Source organism: Neurospora crassa, linkage group VI (genome assembly GCF_000182925.2).
Source record: "Neurospora crassa OR74A linkage group VI, whole genome shotgun sequence".
Lineage (NCBI taxonomy): Eukaryota > Fungi > Ascomycota > Sordariomycetes > Sordariales > Sordariaceae > Neurospora > Neurospora crassa.
In genome coordinates this window covers 3,849,420-3,872,143 of record NC_026506.1, presented here as the reverse complement: position 1 = coordinate 3,872,143, position 22,724 = coordinate 3,849,420, and the positions used below count along the sequence as shown (strand labels likewise).

General features: G+C 51.6%; 4 protein-coding genes across 4 annotated transcripts; 2 read left to right on the top strand and 2 right to left on the bottom strand.

The window, feature by feature from the left end:
• Positions 1-39: 39 nt before the first annotated feature.
• NCU05063 (cell wall glycosyl hydrolase YteR) lies at positions 40-1,869 on the top strand. The gene is made up of 4 exons (XM_951344.2): positions 40-1,008; positions 1,425-1,462; positions 1,522-1,535; positions 1,724-1,869. Exons 1-4 carry the CDS (start codon positions 114-116, stop codon positions 1,812-1,814), a joined length of 1,038 nt encoding a protein of 345 aa, XP_956437.1. The 5' UTR covers positions 40-113; the 3' UTR covers positions 1,815-1,869.
• Positions 1,870-3,661: 1,792 nt separating this feature from the next.
• Positions 3,662-7,934, bottom strand: NCU05064 (C2H2 transcription factor). Its single transcript, XM_951345.2, has 2 exons — positions 6,602-7,934; positions 3,662-6,532 (listed from the first exon to the last, which is right to left on the bottom strand). Exons 1-2 carry the CDS (start codon positions 7,135-7,137, stop codon positions 4,711-4,713), a joined length of 2,358 nt encoding a protein of 785 aa, XP_956438.1. The 5' UTR covers positions 7,138-7,934; the 3' UTR covers positions 3,662-4,710.
• A 9,965-nt stretch (positions 7,935-17,899) lies between these two features.
• On the bottom strand, positions 17,900-20,508 carry NCU05066 (hypothetical protein). The gene is made up of 2 exons (XM_951347.2): positions 19,395-20,508; positions 17,900-19,335 (listed from the first exon to the last, which is right to left on the bottom strand). Exons 1-2 carry the CDS (start codon positions 20,064-20,066, stop codon positions 18,349-18,351), a joined length of 1,659 nt encoding a protein of 552 aa, XP_956440.1. The 5' UTR covers positions 20,067-20,508; the 3' UTR covers positions 17,900-18,348.
• A 540-nt stretch (positions 20,509-21,048) lies between these two features.
• NCU05067 (golgi transport complex component Cog5) lies at positions 21,049-22,604 on the top strand. Its single transcript, XM_951348.2, has one exon. The coding sequence runs from the start codon at positions 21,091-21,093 to the stop codon at positions 22,489-22,491; it is 1,401 nt and encodes a 466-aa protein (XP_956441.1). The 5' UTR covers positions 21,049-21,090; the 3' UTR covers positions 22,492-22,604.
• Positions 22,605-22,724: the final 120 nt, after the last annotated feature.

Below are 22,724 nucleotides of genomic sequence, written 5' to 3'. Positions count from 1 at the left end.
ACCCAGCATCCGGTATAACTTTTGCCATCACCCTTCAAAGTAGAGAACATCATGACTCCCAACATACATACCCCTTCACGGTCACCCAGTCCAGTCTTCCACATAGTATCATCATGCGACCCCTTACTCCCATCCTTGCCGCCACGGCATTAGCCGCCCCTTCCCAACTCCCCAGTCCCCAACCTCAATACTCAACATGGATGGCCAACAGCATCATCGCCCGCAACCTCTCCTCCCCCGCCACGCGCTACTACGACCAAGCAACCTTTTACCGCTCTCTCGAAGCCATTGTCACCTCCTCCTCTCCCTCATTTTCCGCACAGTACTATCTATCCTACATAACCACCCAAATCGACTCCCTCCTCCACCCCAACGGCACTTTTGTATCCTGGGATCATACCGACCACCAGCTCGACAACATCCGCGTTGGCTCGACTATTCTTTTCCTTTATACCACCACTTCGCCATCAGACACGGAAAGAAGAGGGCGGTATAAAGTCGCGCTGGACTTTCTGTACGATCAGCTGGTCAACAAACAGAAACGGAATGCGGAAGGGGGGTTCTGGCATAAAGACCCCAAGTACCCGAATCAGATGTGGTTGGATGGGGTGTACATGGCGCAGCCGTTTTATGCGGGGTATACTGCGCTTTTTTTGGGTTCTTCGTCTCGTGGTGGTACCACTGCTTCTTCTTTCGCTGCTGTTGATAACAAAAGTGCTTCCGCTTTTTCTTCTTCTTCTTCCTCCTCTTCCTCCACCATCACCACCGCTTCCCCTGCAGCTACAACTACAACTACCACTACCGCAGCAGACAAAAACTGGAACGACATCCTCCTCCAATTCTCCTTAATCGAACACCACTGCAGGAACCAAACCAGCCAGTTGCTCCAAACACGGCATACGACGCTTCTTTCCACGCCGCCCTTTGGGCCGACCCCCTACCATAACCGGCGCCAGCCCTTTGACATGGATCCGCGCACAGGGGTGGTACTTTATGGCTTTAATCGACGTGCTGGACTACTTCCCTCCTTCTCATCCTGGATACTCCCTCCTCGTAAACTGGGCTCGACAGTTGGCGACTGCATTACGAGAAACGCAAGATGCTGCTGAAACAGAAGGGGGGTGGTGGTTAGTCATGGATGGCGAGTACGGTGGACCCAAGGGGAAAGAAAAAGGGGAATTATGTGGAGAGTAGTGGGAGTGCAATGTACGTTTATGGATTACTCAAGGGGTGTGGGGGAGGAAGAAGTATTGGGAGGGGGATAATGATGAGGGATTACTAGTGGAGGTGGGAAGACGGGGGGTACGACGAGGGGTTGGTTAAGGGGTTTTTTGTGAGGGAGGAAGAAGTTAAGGGGAAAGAAGGAGGCGAGAATGAAAAGGAGGGGGAGAAGGGAGAGGGACTAATAAACTGGGAAGGAACAGTTAGGGTGGGGAGTTTAGATGGAAAGGGCGATTTCGAGGTGAGTTCAGTTCTTCGTCTCTTTTCTCTTTTCTCTTTCTACATACCTAGGTATAACAGTCTTGGTACTACTCGTGAGTTTACGACTTGGCTAGGTTCTGCAATGGGATCGGGGGGGGTGTCTCCGTACCTAGGCAGGTATCTTTAAAGGGATCCGGCCGGCCCTGCGGGATGAACAAGTACCTAGACTACCTACCTAGGGGAGAGCGAAAACGTTGCTGACAGATAGACTGTAACGACAGTATTACACGAGCATCAACAGGGTGGAGAACTCGTTGATTGGTGTTGGGGCGTCTGTTCTGGCTAGTGTCGAGTATGAGATGTTGACGATGGCTGGAGGACAGCAGCTGTGAGATTAGTTATGTGGTACAGGGAGGGCATGTTGTATAGTATCTAAGAACATGCAGGAATTCATGGAACGAAGTACTTGATGATCGTCCTTTTTTTCCTTATAGATTTCTCAAAGTAAAACTTAGTTAGTAGAAGCTATTCCTTTTTAAAATAATTTCCGCAACTCAGTTTATTTGTTTGAATAAAATGCACATAATTGAGTAGTAATGTAGAGAAGGGATAATGGGGATGCTGCTATCAAGAAATGTGTCCTCGGCTTTTTTTTTTTCTTTTTCTTTTCTTTTTTTTTTCTTTTTTTTTTTTTCTTTTTCTTTTTTTCCTTTTTTTCCTCTTTCTCTAATTCAACTTGGATCGAATCCATAGTCCAATTCTAGTCTGTGAAATCTTCTAATATATAGTTCACAATTTCTATAGACCATCATTTATTCGAACCCCATAGCGCGCTATACATTGTTAGCACACAGTCAGTCTCACACTTAATCACTACACACATACTTTATTATTACACAATTAATCACTACCACCATACACACTTAATCCCCAAGCAACACTAACCCGCCACAAGCAAATGAGGAACGAACAGCTATTATGAACGCTACTTCTACTAATAGGTAGCTAGTTTTCTCTATACATCAGACGGACATCCTCTTTCTCCTCTGCCCTTTATCCCCTATTCTCTATTCTCTATTCTCTATTCTCTATTTTCTGTCCTCTATCCTTTCTCTTCTATTTTCTATCTGAAAATATGTATGTATATATGGACTACCTAGTTAAAGACAAGTATAAGGATGGAAATGTCCAATTCTCCAATTCTGCTCTCGGCTTCCCTCCCTCCCTCGAGGCCACGACTTTGTACCTTTGTACAATGTACTTTGTATATACCTACCTACATATACTTACACATGAAATATAAATACCTCTCTCTCTCTACCCAAGTATACTTAGTTAGTTACTTACTTAGTATCATGTATAATACTCATCTTTTGTTATATGTCCAGGCTGACTAACACACCTTGAGGATTAGTCCTGACTACCTAATATATAATAGCCCCTACCTCTAGTGACACTACAAACTACCTACCTCTACCTAATCTAGAAGTACCTACTTACCTAGAAACTATATTGGGATTTGGGAAGACCTCCTGCCTAGACCTACTGCTGCGCTCCTAGAGGTACCTATCTATACCTAGCTTACGCTAGGTAGGTAGAGGTAGAAGTAACCTTGCCAAACTTAGTCGGGTGGGCCCCAGTCTGTCACTGTCACTGTCACTATCATACATTATCCTATAGAGGTAGTAGAAAGAGTATTCCGAACAGATAATAATGAAACAAACTGCCCTGTGAGTGGACGGAAGAATGGATGTAGCTAGGTACCTACCTACCTACCCAGAGGTAGGTACGGGTATTGTCCTAGTTAAGTACTACATAGAACAACAACAGACAATCGGAACGGCGCAATGATAGCACTGCAGGTATTAGTTGCCTACCTACCTATCCAGACGCATCGTTAACGAATGAGGATTGATCGAACCACCAGGAAACTCAACATACGCCGGCGCCAAGAGCAGCCCGAACAAATAGATAATAAAACAAATTGCCCTGTAAGTAGATAGAAGAATGAAATGGATGTAGCTACCTACCTACTTAGGTACGGGTATTAGTTACTATATAGAACAACTACCTAACAATAGACAACAGGAACAGCAGCAATGAAAGCACCGCGGGTATTATTAGTTGCGTAGGTACCTATCCAGACCTATCGTTAACGGATGAAGAGCGTTTTCAACATAAACGTGTACATAAGTGTTTCAGTCCTCAAATGAGTTAGTTCTCAGTGAAGTTGTGTTAATCAAACGATTGGAGAGTTTCTCGAAAATTGGTATACCTAGGTATCATATCATATTCTTGCAGAATCAAACGAATGCTCAAGTGTAGTGTTCAATCAGTTGGTGGTACTCCCTAACAAACATCATGGATGGAAAAAAAGGAAAGAGAGAGAAACTGGAGGAGAAAAAAAAAACATAAAGTCGTCAAAATGCCACCGCCCTGCCTGCCTGCCGCCCTGCTGCCCATCCATTCACAGACACAAAACACAGACACACACACAACAACAACAACAGCAAAGGAAGAACTTGTACCCCGAAAAATGCTACCTACTCACATCCCGTGCTAAAAAAAAGAAACCCCTTCCCTGCTAGATAGATAGATAGAGACCCTTCCGTGACCTTCTCCCTTGCCTTGCCCCTCTGTGCTTGCCTACCGTCCCTAAACGCCATCATGTAGGTAACCAAACAAAATCAAAACCAAACCCCCAAAAAACCATAAAGCCGGACCGGGAATGACAGATAAAAGAAACGAAAACTTTAAAAGCAAAATGGGAAAGACAAAAAAAGAGCAGATGTTCCGTGTGCGCGCTCCCATGTTGTGTAAAGTTTCGTCATGTCCATGATCCAAAGTCGTACCAAAGAAAGATGTCATCATCAAGTGGTGTTCATCAACCCCCTCTTCGTTTCCATAATCCTTTCCTCGTTCCCACGACCCCCTTCTTCGTCGTCATCATTGTTGTAGACCTAGCTTGTCAGCCGGTAATGATTCTCGCTACTGCTTTCCTCCGCTTATATCGTGTAAATCGCTTTCCAAGTCGGCCTTGATCTTCCTCGCAGTATTCTTCGACCTGCTCACCCCGCTGACTCCGCCCACCTCCCCTGTTCCGCAGCAGAAGAACACCTGGCTCATGACGACAGCGACAGCGCCTTTAGAGCCGATCCTTGTTCACTTCTTCCCATTGTACTTTGTTGCTGAGTACTTTCCTCATCTTCTCGTTCCAGTGGAGTTTGCAATGATGTCTGGAAACCCCATGGGTGCGGGTTTATAATCATGCGCCCGCTCCTGCCCACCCTAATAAGCAGCAGCAGTAGTCCCCTCACTCGAACCCACAGCCACAGCCACCAACGCCTCCAGCCTCCTAAGCGATGCCGTATCCCCGCCAGCTGGAGGACCGTGCGGGTGTTGATGCGGATGAGCATGCGCGGGGTGCCCGTGCGCGTGCGCATTTGGATGTGGCTTCTCCAGAATCCTTTCCATCGTCGGTGGTCCTCCTCCTTGCTGTTGCTGATGTCCTACCGGTGGCCCTTGGTGTTGATACTGCTGCTGCTGTTGCTGCTGCTGGTATCCCTGGTGATGATGCTGTGGAGATGGCGCTTGCTGCTGCGGTGGTTGTTCCCGGTCCCTAGCAGGAAACCCCTGAAACGCCGCCACATTAGGATGCATGATCCTGTCCACGCGCGCCCGTCCCTCGTGAATCGTCTCTCCGGCCGGCCCACTCGACCCGTTATACCAACCATGTCTCTTGGTAGGCTGTGAAGTAATCGACGGAGCCGACATGGTATGGTGATGACCCCTTCCGTACGGTGGTGGTGGTGGTCCGCTTGGCTGCTGATGTTGGTGCTGGCGAGACAGAGGGGCAGGAACGGTCTGCACTTCGGTATCGAACCGCACCGTCTGCTGATACGCCCCTGGTTGGCCCTGAGGGGCCCGGGTACGGTCTGCTTGCGACATGGCAGCATGATTGACGTCGTTTGCCCATGCTGAAGCCCCATCGCGAGGCGGGGTCTGCGTATTGATATTGAGCCCCGTCAAGCCACGGTGGAGGCTCGTATCCCATTGGGCCGACAGTTCGCGGGGTCGGTTGAAGCCCATCTCGTTCGGGTGAGGGGGTTGGTGTTGAGCAGGCCGGGGAGCATCAACCATCATCGGTGATGGCAAACGGCGGGGAGGCGACAGCGGCCGATGGGGTTCGTCGAAGGATTCGATTCCAGGCAAACGGAATGGCTGTGGCGATTGGTTGGCTGGGTTAGCAATGGGGGGAGGAGCATGGGTAAACTGCGAAGGCGTGATGACTTCACGCAACCGGCTAACGCCGTTATTAAATTCACGACTTTCCGGGTGCCAAGTTCGCCGGCGCCAGGCATCATCAGCCACGCTCGACAGAGAATCTCGCCGCGACCAGCCGCTCGCGTTCGACACCGTGGGCGATGCTAGCAGGGTGCTCTGACTGGGCGAGAAGGCACCGTTGTTGGATGTGTTGATGCCGGAAGGACCGAAGAGGGGACCCCGAACGTTGCTGCCGTGCGGTGACTGAAACGGGTTGCCTCCCGAAGGCACGCTCAGACGACGGCCAGGTGTCCTAGCCCCGGCGACATACATACTGTGCGAGCGCGAGTGTGAAGAGTTTGGCGATACCATACCGGGCCCCCATCGGGGGCTGTTCTGCCCGGTCGAAAAGGTGGCAGAAGTGGGAGTGCCAAAGTCGCTCGGAGAAGCACCCCGGTGATAGGCACCATCAGGACCATGGTATTCCATCGACACCCTCGCGCGAGGATCGGCCATGACCAATGGCGGCGGGCGGCGGCGGGCATCGCTGGCACCATAGGGAGCCCCTAGCTGGCTAATGTTGGGAATGCTTGACGTGGACATGGACTTGGAATGGCCACGCACGACGGGCATGACGCTACCCGCGGTAGCCGCCCTTGCCCTGCCACCCGCTTGGCGTACCCTGTCCGTCCTGATCTGCCTCTGGAACCTAGTTCCGGTCGCGGCGAGCGAATCGCCGGGGATCTCTTCGTTGACGTGCACGGTTTGGGCATGCTGCCTGAGGTTGTCGAGACGGGAGAAGCGGCGACCGCAGTGGCACTGGAACGGCCTTTCACCAGTGTGTTTCCTGCAAGTGATAGCAGCGTTAGCCATGTTTGATTGTGTGCCGTGAGAGAAGAGAGTATGTGCAGCGTACCTTATATGTCGTGCCAAGTGTTCACTTCTGGTGAAACTGAGGTTACATGGCGGATAGTCTGTGCAATAAAATCTCTGCGACTTCTTCTTCTTGGACTTTGTGCCATCCGCGTTGATCTCCTCATCGTCCGATGCATGGCCGTCCTCACCCGCTCCCTCGCCATCCGACTCATCCATATCCATGTCGTCCGAGTCCTTGGACTTGCGTGAGTGCTGCGAATTTTCTCGCCTGGGCATGCTGTTGCCACGGTCGGTAATGTCGGGGAGCTGAACGGAGTCGGGGAAGGGCGACGTGGGAAGCGGCTGTTGCGAGGCCAGTACGCCGGCTCCAAAGCTGGGTGTTGTGCGAGTGGGTGTCGTCGTCGTCACGGGGTGGTGGTTGTTGTCGTCCAAATGTCGGGATGACGACGACTGACTCGGGGCAGTGCTGGGTCTGGGTGTGGTTGGTGACGTTATTGTTGTTGTCGAGTCCATCACCATTGGCGAGTCGGCCGAGGGCGACAGAGGCGTATTGACGGGACGAAATGTTGCAGCCATGATAGCGGATGGCGGCGGCGGCGGCAGCGGCTACTACTATGTGTATATTGCTTTGCCCGAAGACGAGACGGGATGGAAGAAAAAGCGCACTCGGGACGAGAGGCGAATGAGGATAGAGGGGGGGGGGACCGAGACAGTTTTGTTGAAAAAGCACAAAGCGATGTTAGAAGCAGGAAGGAAGGAAAGTGGATGATGAATGAGGCTGAGGTCAGGAAAGTGTGTGCTTGTATGGTATGTAGGTAGTAGGCACGCGCGGCAGGGGTCAAGTGCGGGGAGGGGCACTCAGCGCTCACTGCGTTTCGTTTGAGAAGCGACTGGGCGAGGGATCGATTGGAGTGGTGGGAGTGAGAGTGAGTGAGTGAGTGTGACTGCTGGGGACTAGGATGGAAATGGAAGAGGTCGGAGGCAGAGCGGGAACAGAAAGGGGCGCAATGCCGATCTTTTGGTCGTCTCAGGTCACTGTTGGCCAGGTAGGTGGGTGGTGTGCGGTCAAATTCCCCCCCTGGGAGACGGCGGTTGTATGGGTAGTTTTTTTTTGTTGTGTCGATGTCGCACAAGTTGTTTGGTGTGGTGGTGGTGTGGTGGAGGAAGAGGAGGAGGCTAGTCCGCCTGTCGTCTCTGTCTAGTCGTTGTCGTCCTTGTCGTGGATATGATCTCAAGGCTGATTTGGGATTGCCGTCGCCTGGAGTAGTGTCAACCTAAAGGTGGCAGTGGCAGTAAAAGTGGATGGTGCTGATGGCAGATGGTGGTGGTCGTGGTGGTCGTAGTGGTGCCTGCGTTCAGAAAGAGAGAAGATGGAATGAATGGAAAATGGGTGATGCTGACACTCGGGTCGGATCAGTCAGGATTCTTTCTTGGGGCGGGACGCTGACAGGATCTTGCTGGCCGGGCTTGGACTTGCTGGTTGGTGGGCGGCACGGTGGAGATGGAATGGGTTTGCCGGGATTAGGTAGCTATGTCCTGTTGATTATCGAAGGAGGAGGGCGGGGCGGGACAAAACGTAGTAGTGTACTATGTAGAGGTAGTGTGGATATGGGAATGGGCACTGAGAAGAAGCAGTCGTCGATATGTCGTATGTCGTCCGGGGGCCCAAGTGGGGATCCTTCTTTTTTTTTTCCTTCTTTCCTCTCTCTGTTTCCCGTCTTTTTCTCTTCCTGTCACTCAAGTCAAGTCAAGTCTTCTGACACAGGGGCAGTGTGAGTTGACTGCTTGTCTGTCTGTCCCTTTTGCCAAGCCAACCTCGATACATACTATGGCTACAGTCGCATACATATGTACGTGTACGCCAAGAAAGTGGGCAAGAAAAAAAAAAAAAAAAAAGGCAAAAGCAGGTCCCGAAAGCAGCAGAAGCAAGTGAAGCAAGCAGAATGCCACAAAAGGATGGATATGTAATGTACCCTTTCCCCCTTCCTCCAGGAAAGGACAAGAAAAAAAAAAGACCAAAACGCTGTGACGACGAAGCGGGTTCCTTGAATGGCGCGCACGAGACAGGGGAAGTGGCAATTGTGTAGGTCTCCTGGCCTGACTTCTTCCGTTCCTGTCCTGTCCTGCACCTACTACATATGTGGTCCTGGTCTCTGATCGTCCAGTCGGTTCCTGGGTTCATGTCCTATCGTCGTGGTCTGTCTGGTCAGTGGTCAGTGGTCAGTGGTCAGTGGTCAGGTCCAAGTCGCCGCCCGAGTGGATATGTTGACCCTAACACCTATCTCTCTCCCTCTCTCCCTCTCTCTTTTACTCCCGGGACTGGATGCTCGGATGATGGATAATGGATGGATGGATGGATGCCCACCCTCACCGGGTTACTAGGTGCCTAGGGGAATGCCAGATGATTGATGACGCCGCCCGTAGCCCGAATAATTGATTGCTTTGTCGCCGTGACTGTGAGCCTCCCAGTCGCCGCCTCTTTTCTCGGTGATGGATGAGTGGTGAGATACGCTTGCTCTGCTGGCTGGCAGGCAGGCCTGCCTCTTTGGTTGCATCTGTTTGTTTGAGTTGTAATGGCTGGTGGCACGCCGCCGCCCTTGCTGGCGAACTACTCGATCAAGGGGGGGAAGGAATGGATGGATTGGATGCTACACTACTCGAGGGAGCCAACCAGACAGAGAGAACGACAGCTCTGTATGCACGTCGGTCGGGCTGGATACCGCCAATGCAACGGGTTCCCTATCGGACAAATGTGGTGGTGTCTTGTCGTCGATGGGATCTCGGAAGCCATGGGATGGGATCAGGCTGTCCTTGCCTTTAGCGCTACTACATATGTACCTGGTTGTGTGTACACTACCGAAAGGAGTACCGAGACTTAGGACCGGGGACCCTCCCCCTCTCCCTTGCCTGGGGCTTGTTGGCCTGTCAGCGCCCGTATGTTGTGGATTGGGGATATGCCGCCAAGTTGAGGTTATTCAGGTGGCAGGACAGGTGACCCCGATGCTATGTATGTATGTAGTGTACCTGACCTTGTACCATCGACTGCTTCTTGTGAAATTCTCCCACCTGGTGAAAATGGAAGGAGCCTAGATAGGACGTAGTGTACATGAGTTGGCCCGGAAGAGATGACCAGAGAGAGGCTTACGGGTACCTTGCTTGGGCTCAGATTGTGGAGAAAGTGTGATGGCGGCCAATGGTGAGACGATGACATGAGACGGAACGAGATGTTTACGCAACAGTTTACAGCAGCAGCAGTATGCCTACAACACTAGAGCTACATATTCTTCGATCCTACGTAGCCACGGCGTTTGCAGCTTGGGGTGCCCGTTGCTCAAACTTCAGTCCGTCCGTGTACCTCGAGAGCACGTTTTTGCTCCAGTTTTTGTGCCGATGGTTGATGTCAGTGTTTCACATCCTTTCTTGCCATGTTTTTTTTTTTTTTTTTTTTTTTTTTTTTTCAGGATTTTTTTTCAGGATTTTTTTTTTTTTTTTGGCTAGTTTACCTTGCGAGTGTTATCCATTCTCTTATCTTTCTTCTACTCGATGGTATCATCCCGAGAACGGGAGAGAGTCCGAGAACAGCGCATACGTGCGTGTTACTGTTACAGCTGATGTCTTGGGTGTCAAAGTGCACACAAGTACAGACAGCCAGGCACAGGCAGACAGGCACCACCCACCACTGGAAACTCAACTTGGACTCAAACTGAACCATCTTTTTTTTTTTTTTTTCCCAACGACAAAAAGAAACCGGGGGTCCAAGGCGGCCGGGTCGGGCGGCCTCATCCGGAAAAAACCGTAAAACGAAAACACTGGATGGATGGACAAGTTGTATTGGGTACCCATGTAGAGGGATTTGGCCAAGGAAACACAAGGGAAGGGCGGCAATGGGAAGCCGGGAGCGGGGGATCTTCTCTTTTAGACTTCCCAGCTGTCAAAGAAAACGAGGGTCGAGGGAGGGGTTGGAATGCTTGGGCTGTTTCATAAAAGGGGATGCGATCCACCAGCGGGGAGGGGGGCTCAGTGGGCTGTAACCTGAGAGTTGTGGTATTCAGCATGTCTTTTCGCGTGATGAGAAGCGCGTACAAAATAACAGCCGCTTTGGGTTGTGTCTGCTCCTCATTTTTGTAAGGTCCACAGCACTTCAAGGGATCAACCCCCCCCCAAAGGTATCACATTTTCTAGTGTAGTGTACAAATGGACAAAGAAGAATACCTGTACGATGCAGGTGATGTCGGCACTCGCTGTGATCGACATCGAATCGGCGAAAAGACCGATTTTCAACAACTAAGCGGATTGATGAAGCTTGTTAGGGCGGAATCGGCGGGTAGAACCGTGAACATCCAGTTACACTCATCCGAATGGGCAGAGCCGTTTGCGGCGACAGTGACACCTGGAAGAGCTGAGGCCTGAGACTTGTCCACGCTTCCAGCGGTGTCGTGCACAACTTTCTCGTTCCAGAGAATCGTCTCATGGAGCGAAGCCACTGACTGGTTGCAGTAACGCAGTCCAAGAGGTTCAAGGTCCGCAACTAGGTAAATGCTTGTGATGATGCCCGTTTTTCTGCCCAACCTCAACCAGCTGAGGTGTCCTGACCCCGCATGATGACGGGGTGGAGATATCATTGTTAGCTTTGCTCAAGCTCACGCACGAGCCGTGCAGGAGCGTCTCGTAGCCTAAAAATTAAGAAGAAAAGAAAAAAAAAAAGGTACGAGTGCACCCCTCCAGGCACAGGCACAGCCAGGGTCAAAAGACTTTTGTTCCTAGTTCATGCACATGTGATTAGTGGCAGGCAGGTTTTACAGGGGGCACTCACAGCCGCGTCTTCCAACATCCAGCCAGGGCCCAGGGGCAGACAGCCTGTTTTGACGACAGCGCAGATTCTTTTTCATTTGGACCAGGGAGGGGTTCCTACCATTCTCCCATCCCCGCCCTTCCGCCAGACTTTTAATTTTTTTTTTAACTTGGTCTTTTCTTCTACTTTCCTTCTTTTTCTGACGACAGGGATGGCAAATCGCTTGTGTTTGGTATGAGGCTCGGTCGGTGGCAAGTTGCCTTGTTCCGGGTACGATGCGAGGAATCCCGGACGCGGCCCATCGATGTTCATCGACAATCGGAGATCTCGGCTTGGGATATCAGATGGATGATACCACCCTATATGTCCATCTCCCGTCACTAATGACAGTGCATTTCAGGTCATGGGAACATTAAACTGACCTCTTACTATGGAGCTGTGCCAGCCGAGTGCAACTCATCACCATATCACCATTGCACAAACCCAAAGCTTGCTCTGAGTCAGGATCACCGGCAGCAGCAACCAGCAAGGGCCCGTCAGGAACCGTATACCTACCAAGCAATGCGGTGGGTGCGCGCTAGGGGACGAGAGAGTTGGCGGTGAATCCCCGTGTGGCAAGCAAGTGCGGTGCCCTGTCCCACTGTTACCCTTCAAGGTCAGTATACCAAACCGTGAGTGAGTGTCCCTCCTTCGCCTTGCCCGGTGTCTTTGTAACTCCAACTCCTTGTCATACTATAGTGTGCCTTGTGTGTCTGTGTTCAGGTTCCCTATTCGGAGTTCGGGTGCCTGACCGACCAGCCTGGGCGACACATTGCATCTCACGTCTTATCCACACCTCCCATGTGCATGTACTGATAATGGCGAAAGGGGTGCGTGTGATGCAAGGACAGAGGAGCAGCGTACCTGAATGCCTGCTTTGTGCCTGATCCTGCTCACTCATTGCTTGGTACCGATGGTTCCTGAGCGTCATACACTCTTCTGGATCCAATGAGATGCAGGATGCAAATGGGGACTGACTGATGACTGGGACTCTGCAAGGGAAGGGAAGGGAAGGGAAGGGAGGGGCCGTGGCAGGGCCGACACGCGAAAGCTTGTTCGAGAACAATGAGACGGAAAGCTTAGAGACCTTTTAGCGTGAAGAGGGCACAATCGGGTTCGCGCCCGTTCCACCTCGCCGGTTTCTCTCCGACTTGGTGTTACCCTCCCTCGTTGCCTTGGGTGCCTCTCTCGGTTCCTGAGACGCTGTAAGCTTGTTGAGGCATGTGCTACGGCACAGCGTTGCTTCAGCCCCAGACAAGCAGTGTCATTTTGGTTTTGTTCTGTTTCCAAGGGCAACTTGTCCACGGCACATTTCCCAGACTTGCTTGCTTCTGCTGTCTCTAGCGAAGAAGAGCAGGTTTCTTGATCGGCCGCTTATGCACTTTGTTGACGTGATACTGCATGAGCAGCATGCCGATGGGCAAAGTAGGTACCCAGGATCCAGGTCCAGAACCTTGAGAGACAAAAGCCAGTGTCAGCCAGGGTCAGGATGCCGCTGTCCGCGTCATCGCATGCCTTTTTGTCCTTCAGTGACACGAGTATCATGATGGTAGTGTATGTGTTACCAAGACGACACCGCTCTTAGGTTCCAGGTAAGTTGGAAGTTTTCGTCGTCGTTGTCGCGCGCTCCCGTTATTCTGTTCGTTGTTATTGTTATTGTTTTTGTTGTCGTCGTCGTCATCGAATGGAGGATTTTCCCGTTAGGCCATCATGGGTGTTGGCCCGGTTTGTTGGATCGAGGATTTGGGAAATTCGAGAAGGGACGTGAAAAATCGATTTTCGTTGCTTTTTCGGCAGAAAGAAGGAAAAATGTGTGAGTGCAGTGATCGATAGGTTCACTAACACGCTAACATCTGGTAACGGATGTGCCGATTGGCAGCACTGATCTACGCGGCTCAACGCGGGCGCACTGCTCCAGGTACCTTATCGTGGGCCACAGAGGGGGATAAGAGCTGTTAGGTACAGTAGCCAATGCGTGGTCATGGATGGCGTCATATGGTTGGATGGTAGGTAGGGATCGAGGGGATCATGCAGGAGCGAAGAGCAGTGTGGGGCTACTCGGGTCCGGGCGGGTGGGGCTTTCTTTTTCAACAGAGATCGATCAAACCCCACTGAAAGTGGACAGGAAGTAGGCAGGGGGGTGCTAGCGCCTTCCCTACCTCGAGGTTAGCTGCTGGCTAGTGCTGCATTCATCTGCTGATGAGTGATGCCTGATGCCAGCAGCGGCTACCTAGGAACCAAAGTCCAATTCTCTGGTGCCTGAAATGCCCGTCAACGTCATGACCAAGTTACCTCTAGAGGTAGGTGACTGCCGCCGCATGCGGTCGGTCCAAAGGCCAATACAATGCCGTCGCCTGGGACCACCGAATCCGTTGTTCCGTCACAAGGCCGAACGCCGTTTAGGATGCTGGTTAGATCCACTCAGGCCACTCACTCTGCATAAAGTGAAGCACATCATCAGCATCGCCGGCGCCTACACTTTGCGCTAGCTGCCCCTGCAGTGTAAAGTGCGTGCGTTGGGACTAACCGGAATCCGAAAGGATAGAGAACAAGACACGAAATAGCCTCATCCCGGCGGTCACATGGCGGTCACACGTCCAAATGGACATGCGAATCTACAATGCGTATAACGTGGCAGAGTTGTTGAGCTTACATATCAGTTTGAAAAACTAGACTAGCAGTCCCATGTGCGCTTGTTTGCTTTATTGTTTCACTAAAGTAGTTTAATACCTATCTTTTTATCATATTTCTTCACAGAGCGAGCCAAGAAAAGAAGCCAAACAAGCAGTGCAGATGAAGACAACACTGCACCTGCCAGGGACAGCAATGCATACCATGCAGTGGAAGTAATGGGAATCTCTTGCAGATGTTATCGTTCGGCTTGGGAAAGGCTCATTTCAGTTCATTCTCCAGTCAGTCTTGGAAAAGCAAAGTGGAAGGTACTAACGCCTTTGGAAAGGTACGCCCTTCTGCGGGGATCTTGTGTAGCCGGCATCCCAGAGCTACAGAGTAGGTACCTTGCATTGTCTGCCAGGCCCTGAATTCACGATGCCGAGCCAGGAGGTGGCAGACTAGTTCCAGGTACACACAAGGAAATTCAGCTTGTTGGTCCTTGGTGCCTGCCTTTCAAGGTTGTTTGCCACTTGGTGCCTCCAGTTAACAGGAGTCAAATTCACGATTTTACTGCTCTTCCCCGAGGCCAGGCAATGTCCGACCGATCGGGTGAGAGTCTTTCAAGTAGTCCTCAGCCTACCCACCGTGTTGTGTACTAGTCTAAGTTTCCAAACCACTTCTCCACTCCACCATCTTGGAGCTTGGGTCAAGTTGACGTTGTATATGATCTCGACACATCCGCTGCAGTCTCCTGTCCAGCATCGGCCCAGTAATCTGGAAGCAAAGGCATTCTCCCCGGCGACAGGGTCAAAAGGTAAGGAGCAAACTGAAATGCAAGTGACCGGAAAGATGCTCCACCGCCTTCAGGTACACTACACCTACATATGGTCCAGTAAAGACCATGTCATGGACATGACATTCTGACAACAACAAAGTCTCTCTCCAGTCCCTCTCTCTTGGCTCATGGCAGACATCGCAATAAAGTGACAGGTCTGATGCAACCATGACCCCAGCCCAGCCTAGCCCAGCCTAGCCTTGTTTACTTATCTCATGTTCTCATTCTGTCCTCAAATGTCAGTCTACCTAGGTACCAAACGTCGGGTGCTATGAAAGTGTACCCCTGACAGGCTGGCAGGAACTTCGGAAGTCCCTGAATCGTCGTGGCCACTCATTGGGAAGCTTATCTGCAAACTTTATAACATCTAGACTACTACCTACCTATAAAACAAGAGCTATATGGGGCACTTCAGATAGCAACCACCAACCTAATCGGTCCCGACAGGAACGGATGCCCCTCTTGACTGGCTGACTGACACTAACAGATAAACGAACACGATACAATATACCTAGTGATCGATGTATCATCATCACCTTCGCGACTCGTCAACGGTCTCCAGCTCCGGCTCCTTTGCTGTGCCTGAATGGTAACTGGGCGTTACAAATGGCGCCGAGCTCAAGGAGCTTGGCTATTTATAGGCACCTAGAGGTAGCTTCCAGCTTTCAGCTTCCCCGTACCGGCTGCCGCTCGGGCTAGTGTTGAACCGAGAGATCCGTTGGAAAGCTGTTGTTCCTGATTTTAGGATTGCAAAACAAACCTAAAAACTAACTGATAAGTACCTAGAATAGTATACTGGCTCGACACTGACTGGACATAATAAACATTGCCACATTCCACCTCATCGCCCGTCGCCCGTCGCCCGTCGCCCGCATTCAACGCGAATGTAGTGTAAATAGTAAATACCAAGCGGAGATACTCATAGATCAACAGCAACATAGTTTTTACATAGGTGGATGAGATCTCACAGATTTATACTACGAACAACTCATAATCCTGCTCGCATCTGTATGTAATCGATCGCCAAGCCAACCGCAAGGGTCTTCAAGTTGGTTTTGGGGGTTCTCAAAACTTCACATGCATCACAACTGGTCGCTACATGCGTATTCGCGCGAATGGGATATAAGATGCAAAAGGCGAACTTTGGTTGATACAGTAAATAGGTATTCGATTTACAAAAAAAAAAGAAACGAAAGAATCCAATCCTTTGGTACCTATGGACCGGACCACGGTGGAGTGGAGACGCCACAAATGCAGCCGCCGCCCACGCCCGCGCGACCCCCGCCGGAGTGGAGCTCCGGACCCGGCCAGTCGGTCACCTCACCTACAGCCCAGTACCTGTATGTAGGAAATCGAGGTACAGACCAGGATTGGAATACGTACGGATTGGACCCGGTAAGCTCAGAATGTTGACAGTACAGTACAGTACCACCACTGCGCCCGATACCTATGCTATTGTCTTTCTTCGTTTCTTCTCTACTATCGTTTTTTGTATCGATCCAGCTGCTAACACCTTATGTACTCCTCCTTTCTCCTGTCTTCAGAACTCACTCAGCCACATTGACCTTGAGCATTTGTAATCGTATACAAAAGAAGAAGAAAAAAAAAAGAAAAGAAACCAAGACATACTTACACTACATAGTAGCCAACAACACCCCCCATCCTCAAAATATCACACCATGATACATAGGTAACCCTTTGAAGCCTACAGCCCCGTCTCAGAGTCTATATTAGTGCTTACTATATATGTATCCATCCACCTATCTGCCGCACGCGCGAAAAAAACGTGGTGACGATCGAACATATCAAAGGCTGGACAACAACAACGGACGGACAGACGGACGGACGGACGGGTAGGTATCTATCTACACTACACTAGACTCACAGGGCTGACGTGTATCAATGTCTTTTGGGAGTTGGGAGTGAGACAAGCAGCAACATCCATCTATCTATCGTTCCTGGAAATCGTCGGCATTTCTCTTGCTCCCCTCCCCCCTTCAATTGCAGACGGGTGAAGAAGAAGGAGGAGGAGGACTCCTCCGGAGAGAAAGTCCGGGACGTGTCTGTCGCCTGGAAGAGGCCCCCTCGTCAGGGCGATCGATCCAACTTAAGCATGCCAGCCAGGCCTGGTGAGTAAGTAAGTACAACTGCCGTGTCTGTACCTGTATCGGCAATTGGTGAAAAGAGGCCGACAAACAAATAAAGGTAAAAGAACAAAACTAATGAGGTGGAAGATACAATAGAGTTGGAGGTGGAAAACTAATTGAAGAAGGACGAATGACAACCAAGGAAGGAAGGAACTACACGCAGACGTAAGCAGTACTACCTACTGTACCTTGCCCAAATAGGTATATGATAGTCGACTTATAACGGGTTTTACCTACCTACCTTAGTTACCTACATATAGTTCCCAGAACATCGGGTACTAGTACCTAGGTACCTACCTATCGCCAAGCATCAATATGTCGCTATGGAAGCAAAAGAACAAACAGACATCTATCATATGTGAACGACGACAGCCACACCTATATCATATGAAAGATAAAGGAGTATGTCTAAGTAGCTGTGAGATAAAGCAATTAGGTAATGAAACGGCTTACATGTTTTTAAACTTTCGTTCACCATATCCTATCTAACACGCCTACCAAGGAAAGTATGTACACTTATAAATTATGTATCCATAGGGTCATCATGTAGTTATGAAATCAGCTAGGTACTCAAATCAGAGAGCAGTAGGTAGAGACTGATAATCTTCGGTCTACAGACCTACCGTGTTGAAATTGGAGAGGTCACCAGTCAGTAACCGGTTTAGCGACTGAGAACTCAGCATGAAGTCAAGGTAATGTACAGACAGGGTAGACACGGCAGATAAGGTACTTAGCCAGGGAGGGTGTCGAATGCGCAGCTTAGCCCACGAACGCAGTTCAGAATTCGGGAACAGTTGGTTGGCGGCGAACAAGGCCAAGATAGTCAACCTCGGCACGGAGAGAAACTGTGACTTTGGAGTGGTTGATGGACATGCAAAGACAGATAGAACAGCAAATCTTCAAAGAATGATAGTCGATTGCTTGTGCAAAGTGGTGATTATTTTGGTCGTTAAATGACAATGACTAGTAAATACTACTACTATGAAGATTATGTTCGGTACAAGAACAAATTCAATGAAGACGAGATTATCTTCACTCGGATCCGGCGGTGTCGTGGCCTTCTTAGCCCTTTTAACGTTCCCTGGTCGTTCACTCTTTGTCTCGTGTATCCCCCCTCCAGAAAGAATGATCGTGGATAGGTTCGTACATCCTATCATCATCTTCTCTGCTTTGAAGCATGGAGGGGAAAGCGTGTCTGTGGCCAGTCCAACCACCTTTTTTTTTTCTTTTCCCAAGGCCTCCGCGGCCTCGTATGCCCATATGTACCGTATAACATCGACAATGAAGGCAAACTGGTATCTTCCTCTCCTGCACCTGTATTTTAACTCATCCATTCGTTATCCAAACTCGTTTCACGATCCTCATACATCGAGCATACTCCTAATCTGCGCGGGCGGCGAGTTAATACTCGGACTCATTGACGCCACACTGTCATTTCTCCCCGTCTCTCCCACCGCCGGTGGTCGATCTGAGTACGGCGGTGGTGGGGGTACTGTTTCCCGCGGCCCATCCATCATCAACTCCGCCTGCCTACTCGCCGCGCTAGGCGTCATATTCGCATACCTCGTCGCCGTCTGTCTCGCCACAGCAAAGTCCCCTGGCGCTATCGGACCAGTAACCCCCACGACATGCTCAGGCGAGGGGATGCTAACCATCTCGACATCGCCGGGACTGGCTGGACCATTCGGTGTTGGGCGAGGTTTGGATTCGGCAGCGCGGGTGTGGATGGATTCCTTGAGGTTCCGAGCAGTAGGACCGCCGCCGCCAATTTCGCGCACGTTGCGCATGATTCTGTCGCGCATGGTCATGTTCGGGGCGGGGGCTTCGTTGACGCGGCGCCACCATGCTGGCTTACGTTGGATACCCATTTCGGCGTCAAGAATCTGGCCGCGCTCACGGCGCTGGCGGATCAGCTCGCGGTCTTCATTTGGTGAGGTCAATCCGTAGATTGCTTGGATGAGGACGATAAGCAGCGAGGGCGCATATCCTCCGGGGTAGATAGCCTCTGGCTTTCCCTTGATGTTGAGCGGGCTCCAGGTAAAGTTCCAGGCAGCCATGGCTTGGTACAAGGGAATGATGAAGGCGAGCGGGATGATCAGCATGAAGCGGGTGGGTGTGAACTTGAAGAAGCCGATGGTGCGGTTGATGACGCCCCGATTGCGCGGGCAATAGTGTCTGATGGAGTGCCAGAGGGAGAAGACGGTGATGAGCCAGGTGGCAAAGAGGAAGAAGGGGGCGGACTTGAAGCGGTCATCGGTGGCGGTCGGCTTGGCGTCGGTGATAATTTGCTCGGGGTAGCGCTGGTGTTCGATTTTGGTCCAGGAGCGAGGAACCACGATGAAGAAGTTCTGCGAACAACGGTTAGCTGAAAGGTGTAGGGTAGGACAAGATGGCTACTATGACATACCAACCACATGAAGAGATACGCAAACAGCGGGATGATAAGCTCGACCCAGTAGCGACGGCCTTCCTGGCGAAGGCGGAAAGGATCCGGATCGATGAACTGTCTTTCCATCCAACTGCCCCAATGTCTGACTGCCTCCCATGTGCAAGCAATGGCACCTATCTGCATCAAATACCAGAAGAAGCAGGTAAGCACAATAGGAATCTCAGGTAGATAGTATCGGTCAACATCGATGTTCGTGAATAGGCTGATCAAAGCGGTGGCGCAAGTCCAGATGGCCCAGTACCATTGCCATCTGCGACCGATGGGATGGAATCGTTTCTCCGAGGGCAGGTGAAGCTTTCCATGTTTGTTCAAGGCGACCAGAGTCAAGACGAGACCCAGACCGAATGCGACGGCGAAACCCAGGCCGGTGCCGGCACGGGCGCCGATGGGATAGACGGGATGCCAGCACTGTGTGGCATTGACAAAGGTACCATTGGGGAAAATGAGGGCTGGCGCATACGGTTCAAAGGTAAGGTAACACTTTGTACCGTTGGACAGGGTGCCGTTGGAGTATAGAGTGTAGTTCCAGTTCTCGAGGGCAGTGAGGTTGAGGTGGACCCCGGGGAGGACGGTGTCGGTCGAGTTGTCGCCGCCGGGCCAGGCAAGGATGTCGCGGATGTCGATGGTCATTATCGCTGTCGTCGCAAATGGAAGTGGAGGACCATCAGAGGTGAAAAGCTGGGGAAGATGGAGTCGGGTAAATCGAAGGTGGGAATTAGAGGTAAGTATGTAAGGCGGAAGAGTCGGAAGGACGGGGATCGACGGGGACCGGAGGTGGTGAGATCTAGATCTGAGATTATGTCTTGGACTGGGTCAGAAATGGAGATGGAGATGGAGATGATAGACTCGAAGGGAGGGAGGACGATGGCGTGTGGATGAGCGCGCAATGTGGTGGTGGTGGTCGTCGTCAGCCTCGAGAAACCACAAGTCCTCTGTTGGTCATTTTTGTAGAATGAGGAAAAAGAGAATGAAGAAAATAAAAGTCGCCGACTGAGAGGGGAAAAGAAGCGACCGGACCAGGAATCCCAAAAAGAAAACCAGGAACCGGTGACGGATTTCCAGTCGGGATCGCGATCACGATTCGAGCTTCACACATGGATGATTCGCCCAGGGGCCAAGAGCTGTAATCTCGACACTCATTCGCGGCCCGGGCAGCGCACCCACTACTCACTAGTACCACCCTGGGGCTCTGCCGGGGCTTGCCTAACAATGGTTAGGGCTGCTGGGGCTGTGAACAGGGACACCTCTGTTAACAGCCTTCGGAAACAATGTTCTCGATGACCTCACCAAGCCCCGAATGCGGGGACACTGGCGGGGCTCCCTCCACTGCCCTGCCCCTGCCGCTAGCCTCGGTGTTCGGTTAGGTTACAGGTCCACTGTAACCTTTTGGGCTTTCAGGGGAAGGATCCAATTGGAACAGGCCACCTAGAGGTAGAGGTAGGTCTAGAGGTACCTCCGACAGACAGCGCGCGACAGGAACCCGACAAGTTCAGGTCGACAACACCGCACCTCCAGTCGGGCAACAAACATCTGGACCCCGTTCCGATCCCGTCCATTTCCGTCTCCAGATCCGGGGGCATCTTCACGACCACATACACATACACATACACATACACATACACACAAGACACATATACACACGACAGCCATTACAATGAGTGTCGCCAACGACGACGAGCCGTCTTACATCGACTACGAGACCTTTCTCGATCCAGGGTTCAGCCCCGCCGCCTTCGCAAACACGCTCGTGCTGGCGACCAACAACCCCAACGATGCGCCCCTCGACCTCTCAACACCCCTCTCACGCGTCCTCTTCGACATCCAGGAGATCGACTCCCATATCGACGTTCTCACCACCCGATCCGCCATCCCGCTCCTCACACATACCAAAGAGCAGACCGAAGCTAGTGGGCGCATCGTCGGGGAACTCGACACCCAGATCAAGGCCCTCAACGACAGCTACAAACAGCTCGAAAAGGAGGTTATCCAGAAACATGCCGAAGCCGAAGAAGTCCGTCTTGTGGCTTCCCGTCTCTGGGAAACCCTCAAGCTGGGCCGAGCAGTAGGCCGCGCTCTTCAGCTCGGTCGCCAGCTTGAAGTCCAACACGCCGAACTGACTGGTTCTGCCTCCACAACCGTCACCACCTCCTCCGCCAGTCTTCGCAGCAAAGAAGACCATCGCGCCATGGTTCGATGCGCCCACACTCTTTTGTCTCTCCGTGAGCTCTTCTCGACCGCCAACGTCCCCGGCTCCGAAGGTTACGGCATCGAGCGCGTCGCCGTCATCCGCACTCTACGCGACAACATCTACCTCCCCACCGAACGCTCCGTCCGCGAATCCGCCGAGCGCATCATCCGCGAGTTTTCCATGGGGTCCGCGTCGGGTACCTTGACCTTTGCCCAGTCCGAAGAAACCAGGGCGCGCACTGTCTCCGGTCTAACAACACTCTACCTCTTGTCGCCAACCACCCTCGCTAAGAACGAAAAGTGGTCGCCAACCCTGATGCTCCAAGCCCTCGAATCCTATCTCCGTACCGCTCTGCAATCCTCTACCGCGTCCTTGTCCCGTGCCCTGGCTACCCTGCCTTCGCTGGAACGCACACTAGCAGATGTGACAGCCAGATGCCAAAACGTCGTCGCTTTGGAAGCCGTGCTAGAAGCCACCAAAATCCCCTCTCACCCGTTGGTCCAGGGGCAGCAAGCCACGCCTAAGACAGGAGGAAACATGCTTCAACCTTTGCTGGCGTACTTAGAAACTGGCTCATTAGCGAGTTACTTTTGGAGAACGATGGCGAGCAATCTGGCGCCGAGGGTGCAGGAGATTATGAACAAGGGAGGAGTGTCGGCGAGGACACTGAGGACGAATAGGCAGAGTGTCGGGGAGGCGATCAAGGAGTGTGTGGTGAAGGGCTGTGTGTTGCCTAGTGCGGCGGCGGGGGCGGCAACCGGGGATAGGGGGAGAAATGATGAGATGAAGGACGGGGAGAAGAGTGGACGGTGGGAGAGGGAGGTTGCGGTTATGGTGGGGAGTGTTGTGAATAATATTGGGAGGTAATGAAGGTATTGGATAAGGGTCGGCGCAGTTGAAGAAAATGCACATGGCGTGCTGATAAATTCAGCATACTTTCTTCGGACCATATATGGTCGTCGAATGATCGTAGGTATCTCTGGACACCTTTACCGTCTCGTCGTGATCACTTCAAAGCGCCTTGGACAAACCTTGGATCGACAAGGGCTTTCACTGCCCGCCCTTTCTCCCACGCCGCAAACCATTTTCCAAACCTTGAA

Bases quoted from the DNA above. Each gene is read 5' to 3' on its own strand.
- NCU05063 (XM_951344.2), top strand. From the start codon at position 114: ATGCGACCCCTTACTCCCATCCTTGCCGCCACGGCATTAGCCGCCCCT. The intron at 1,009-1,424 runs GTGCTGGACTAC...GGGAAGGAACAG, and splicing joins ACTTTATGGCTTTAATCGAC to TTAGGGTGGGGAGTTTAGAT.
- NCU05064 (XM_951345.2), bottom strand. From the start codon at position 7,137: ATGGCTGCAACATTTCGTCCCGTCAATACGCCTCTGTCGCCCTCGGCC. The intron at 6,533-6,601 runs GTACGCTGCACA...TATCACTTGCAG, and splicing joins CACTTGGCACGACATATAAG to GAAACACACTGGTGAAAGGC.
- NCU05066 (XM_951347.2), bottom strand. From the start codon at position 20,066: ATGACCATCGACATCCGCGACATCCTTGCCTGGCCCGGCGGCGACAAC. The intron at 19,336-19,394 runs GTATGTCATAGT...CGTTGTTCGCAG, and splicing joins CGTATCTCTTCATGTGGTTG to AACTTCTTCATCGTGGTTCC.
- NCU05067 (XM_951348.2), top strand. From the start codon at position 21,091: ATGAGTGTCGCCAACGACGACGAGCCGTCTTACATCGACTACGAGACC.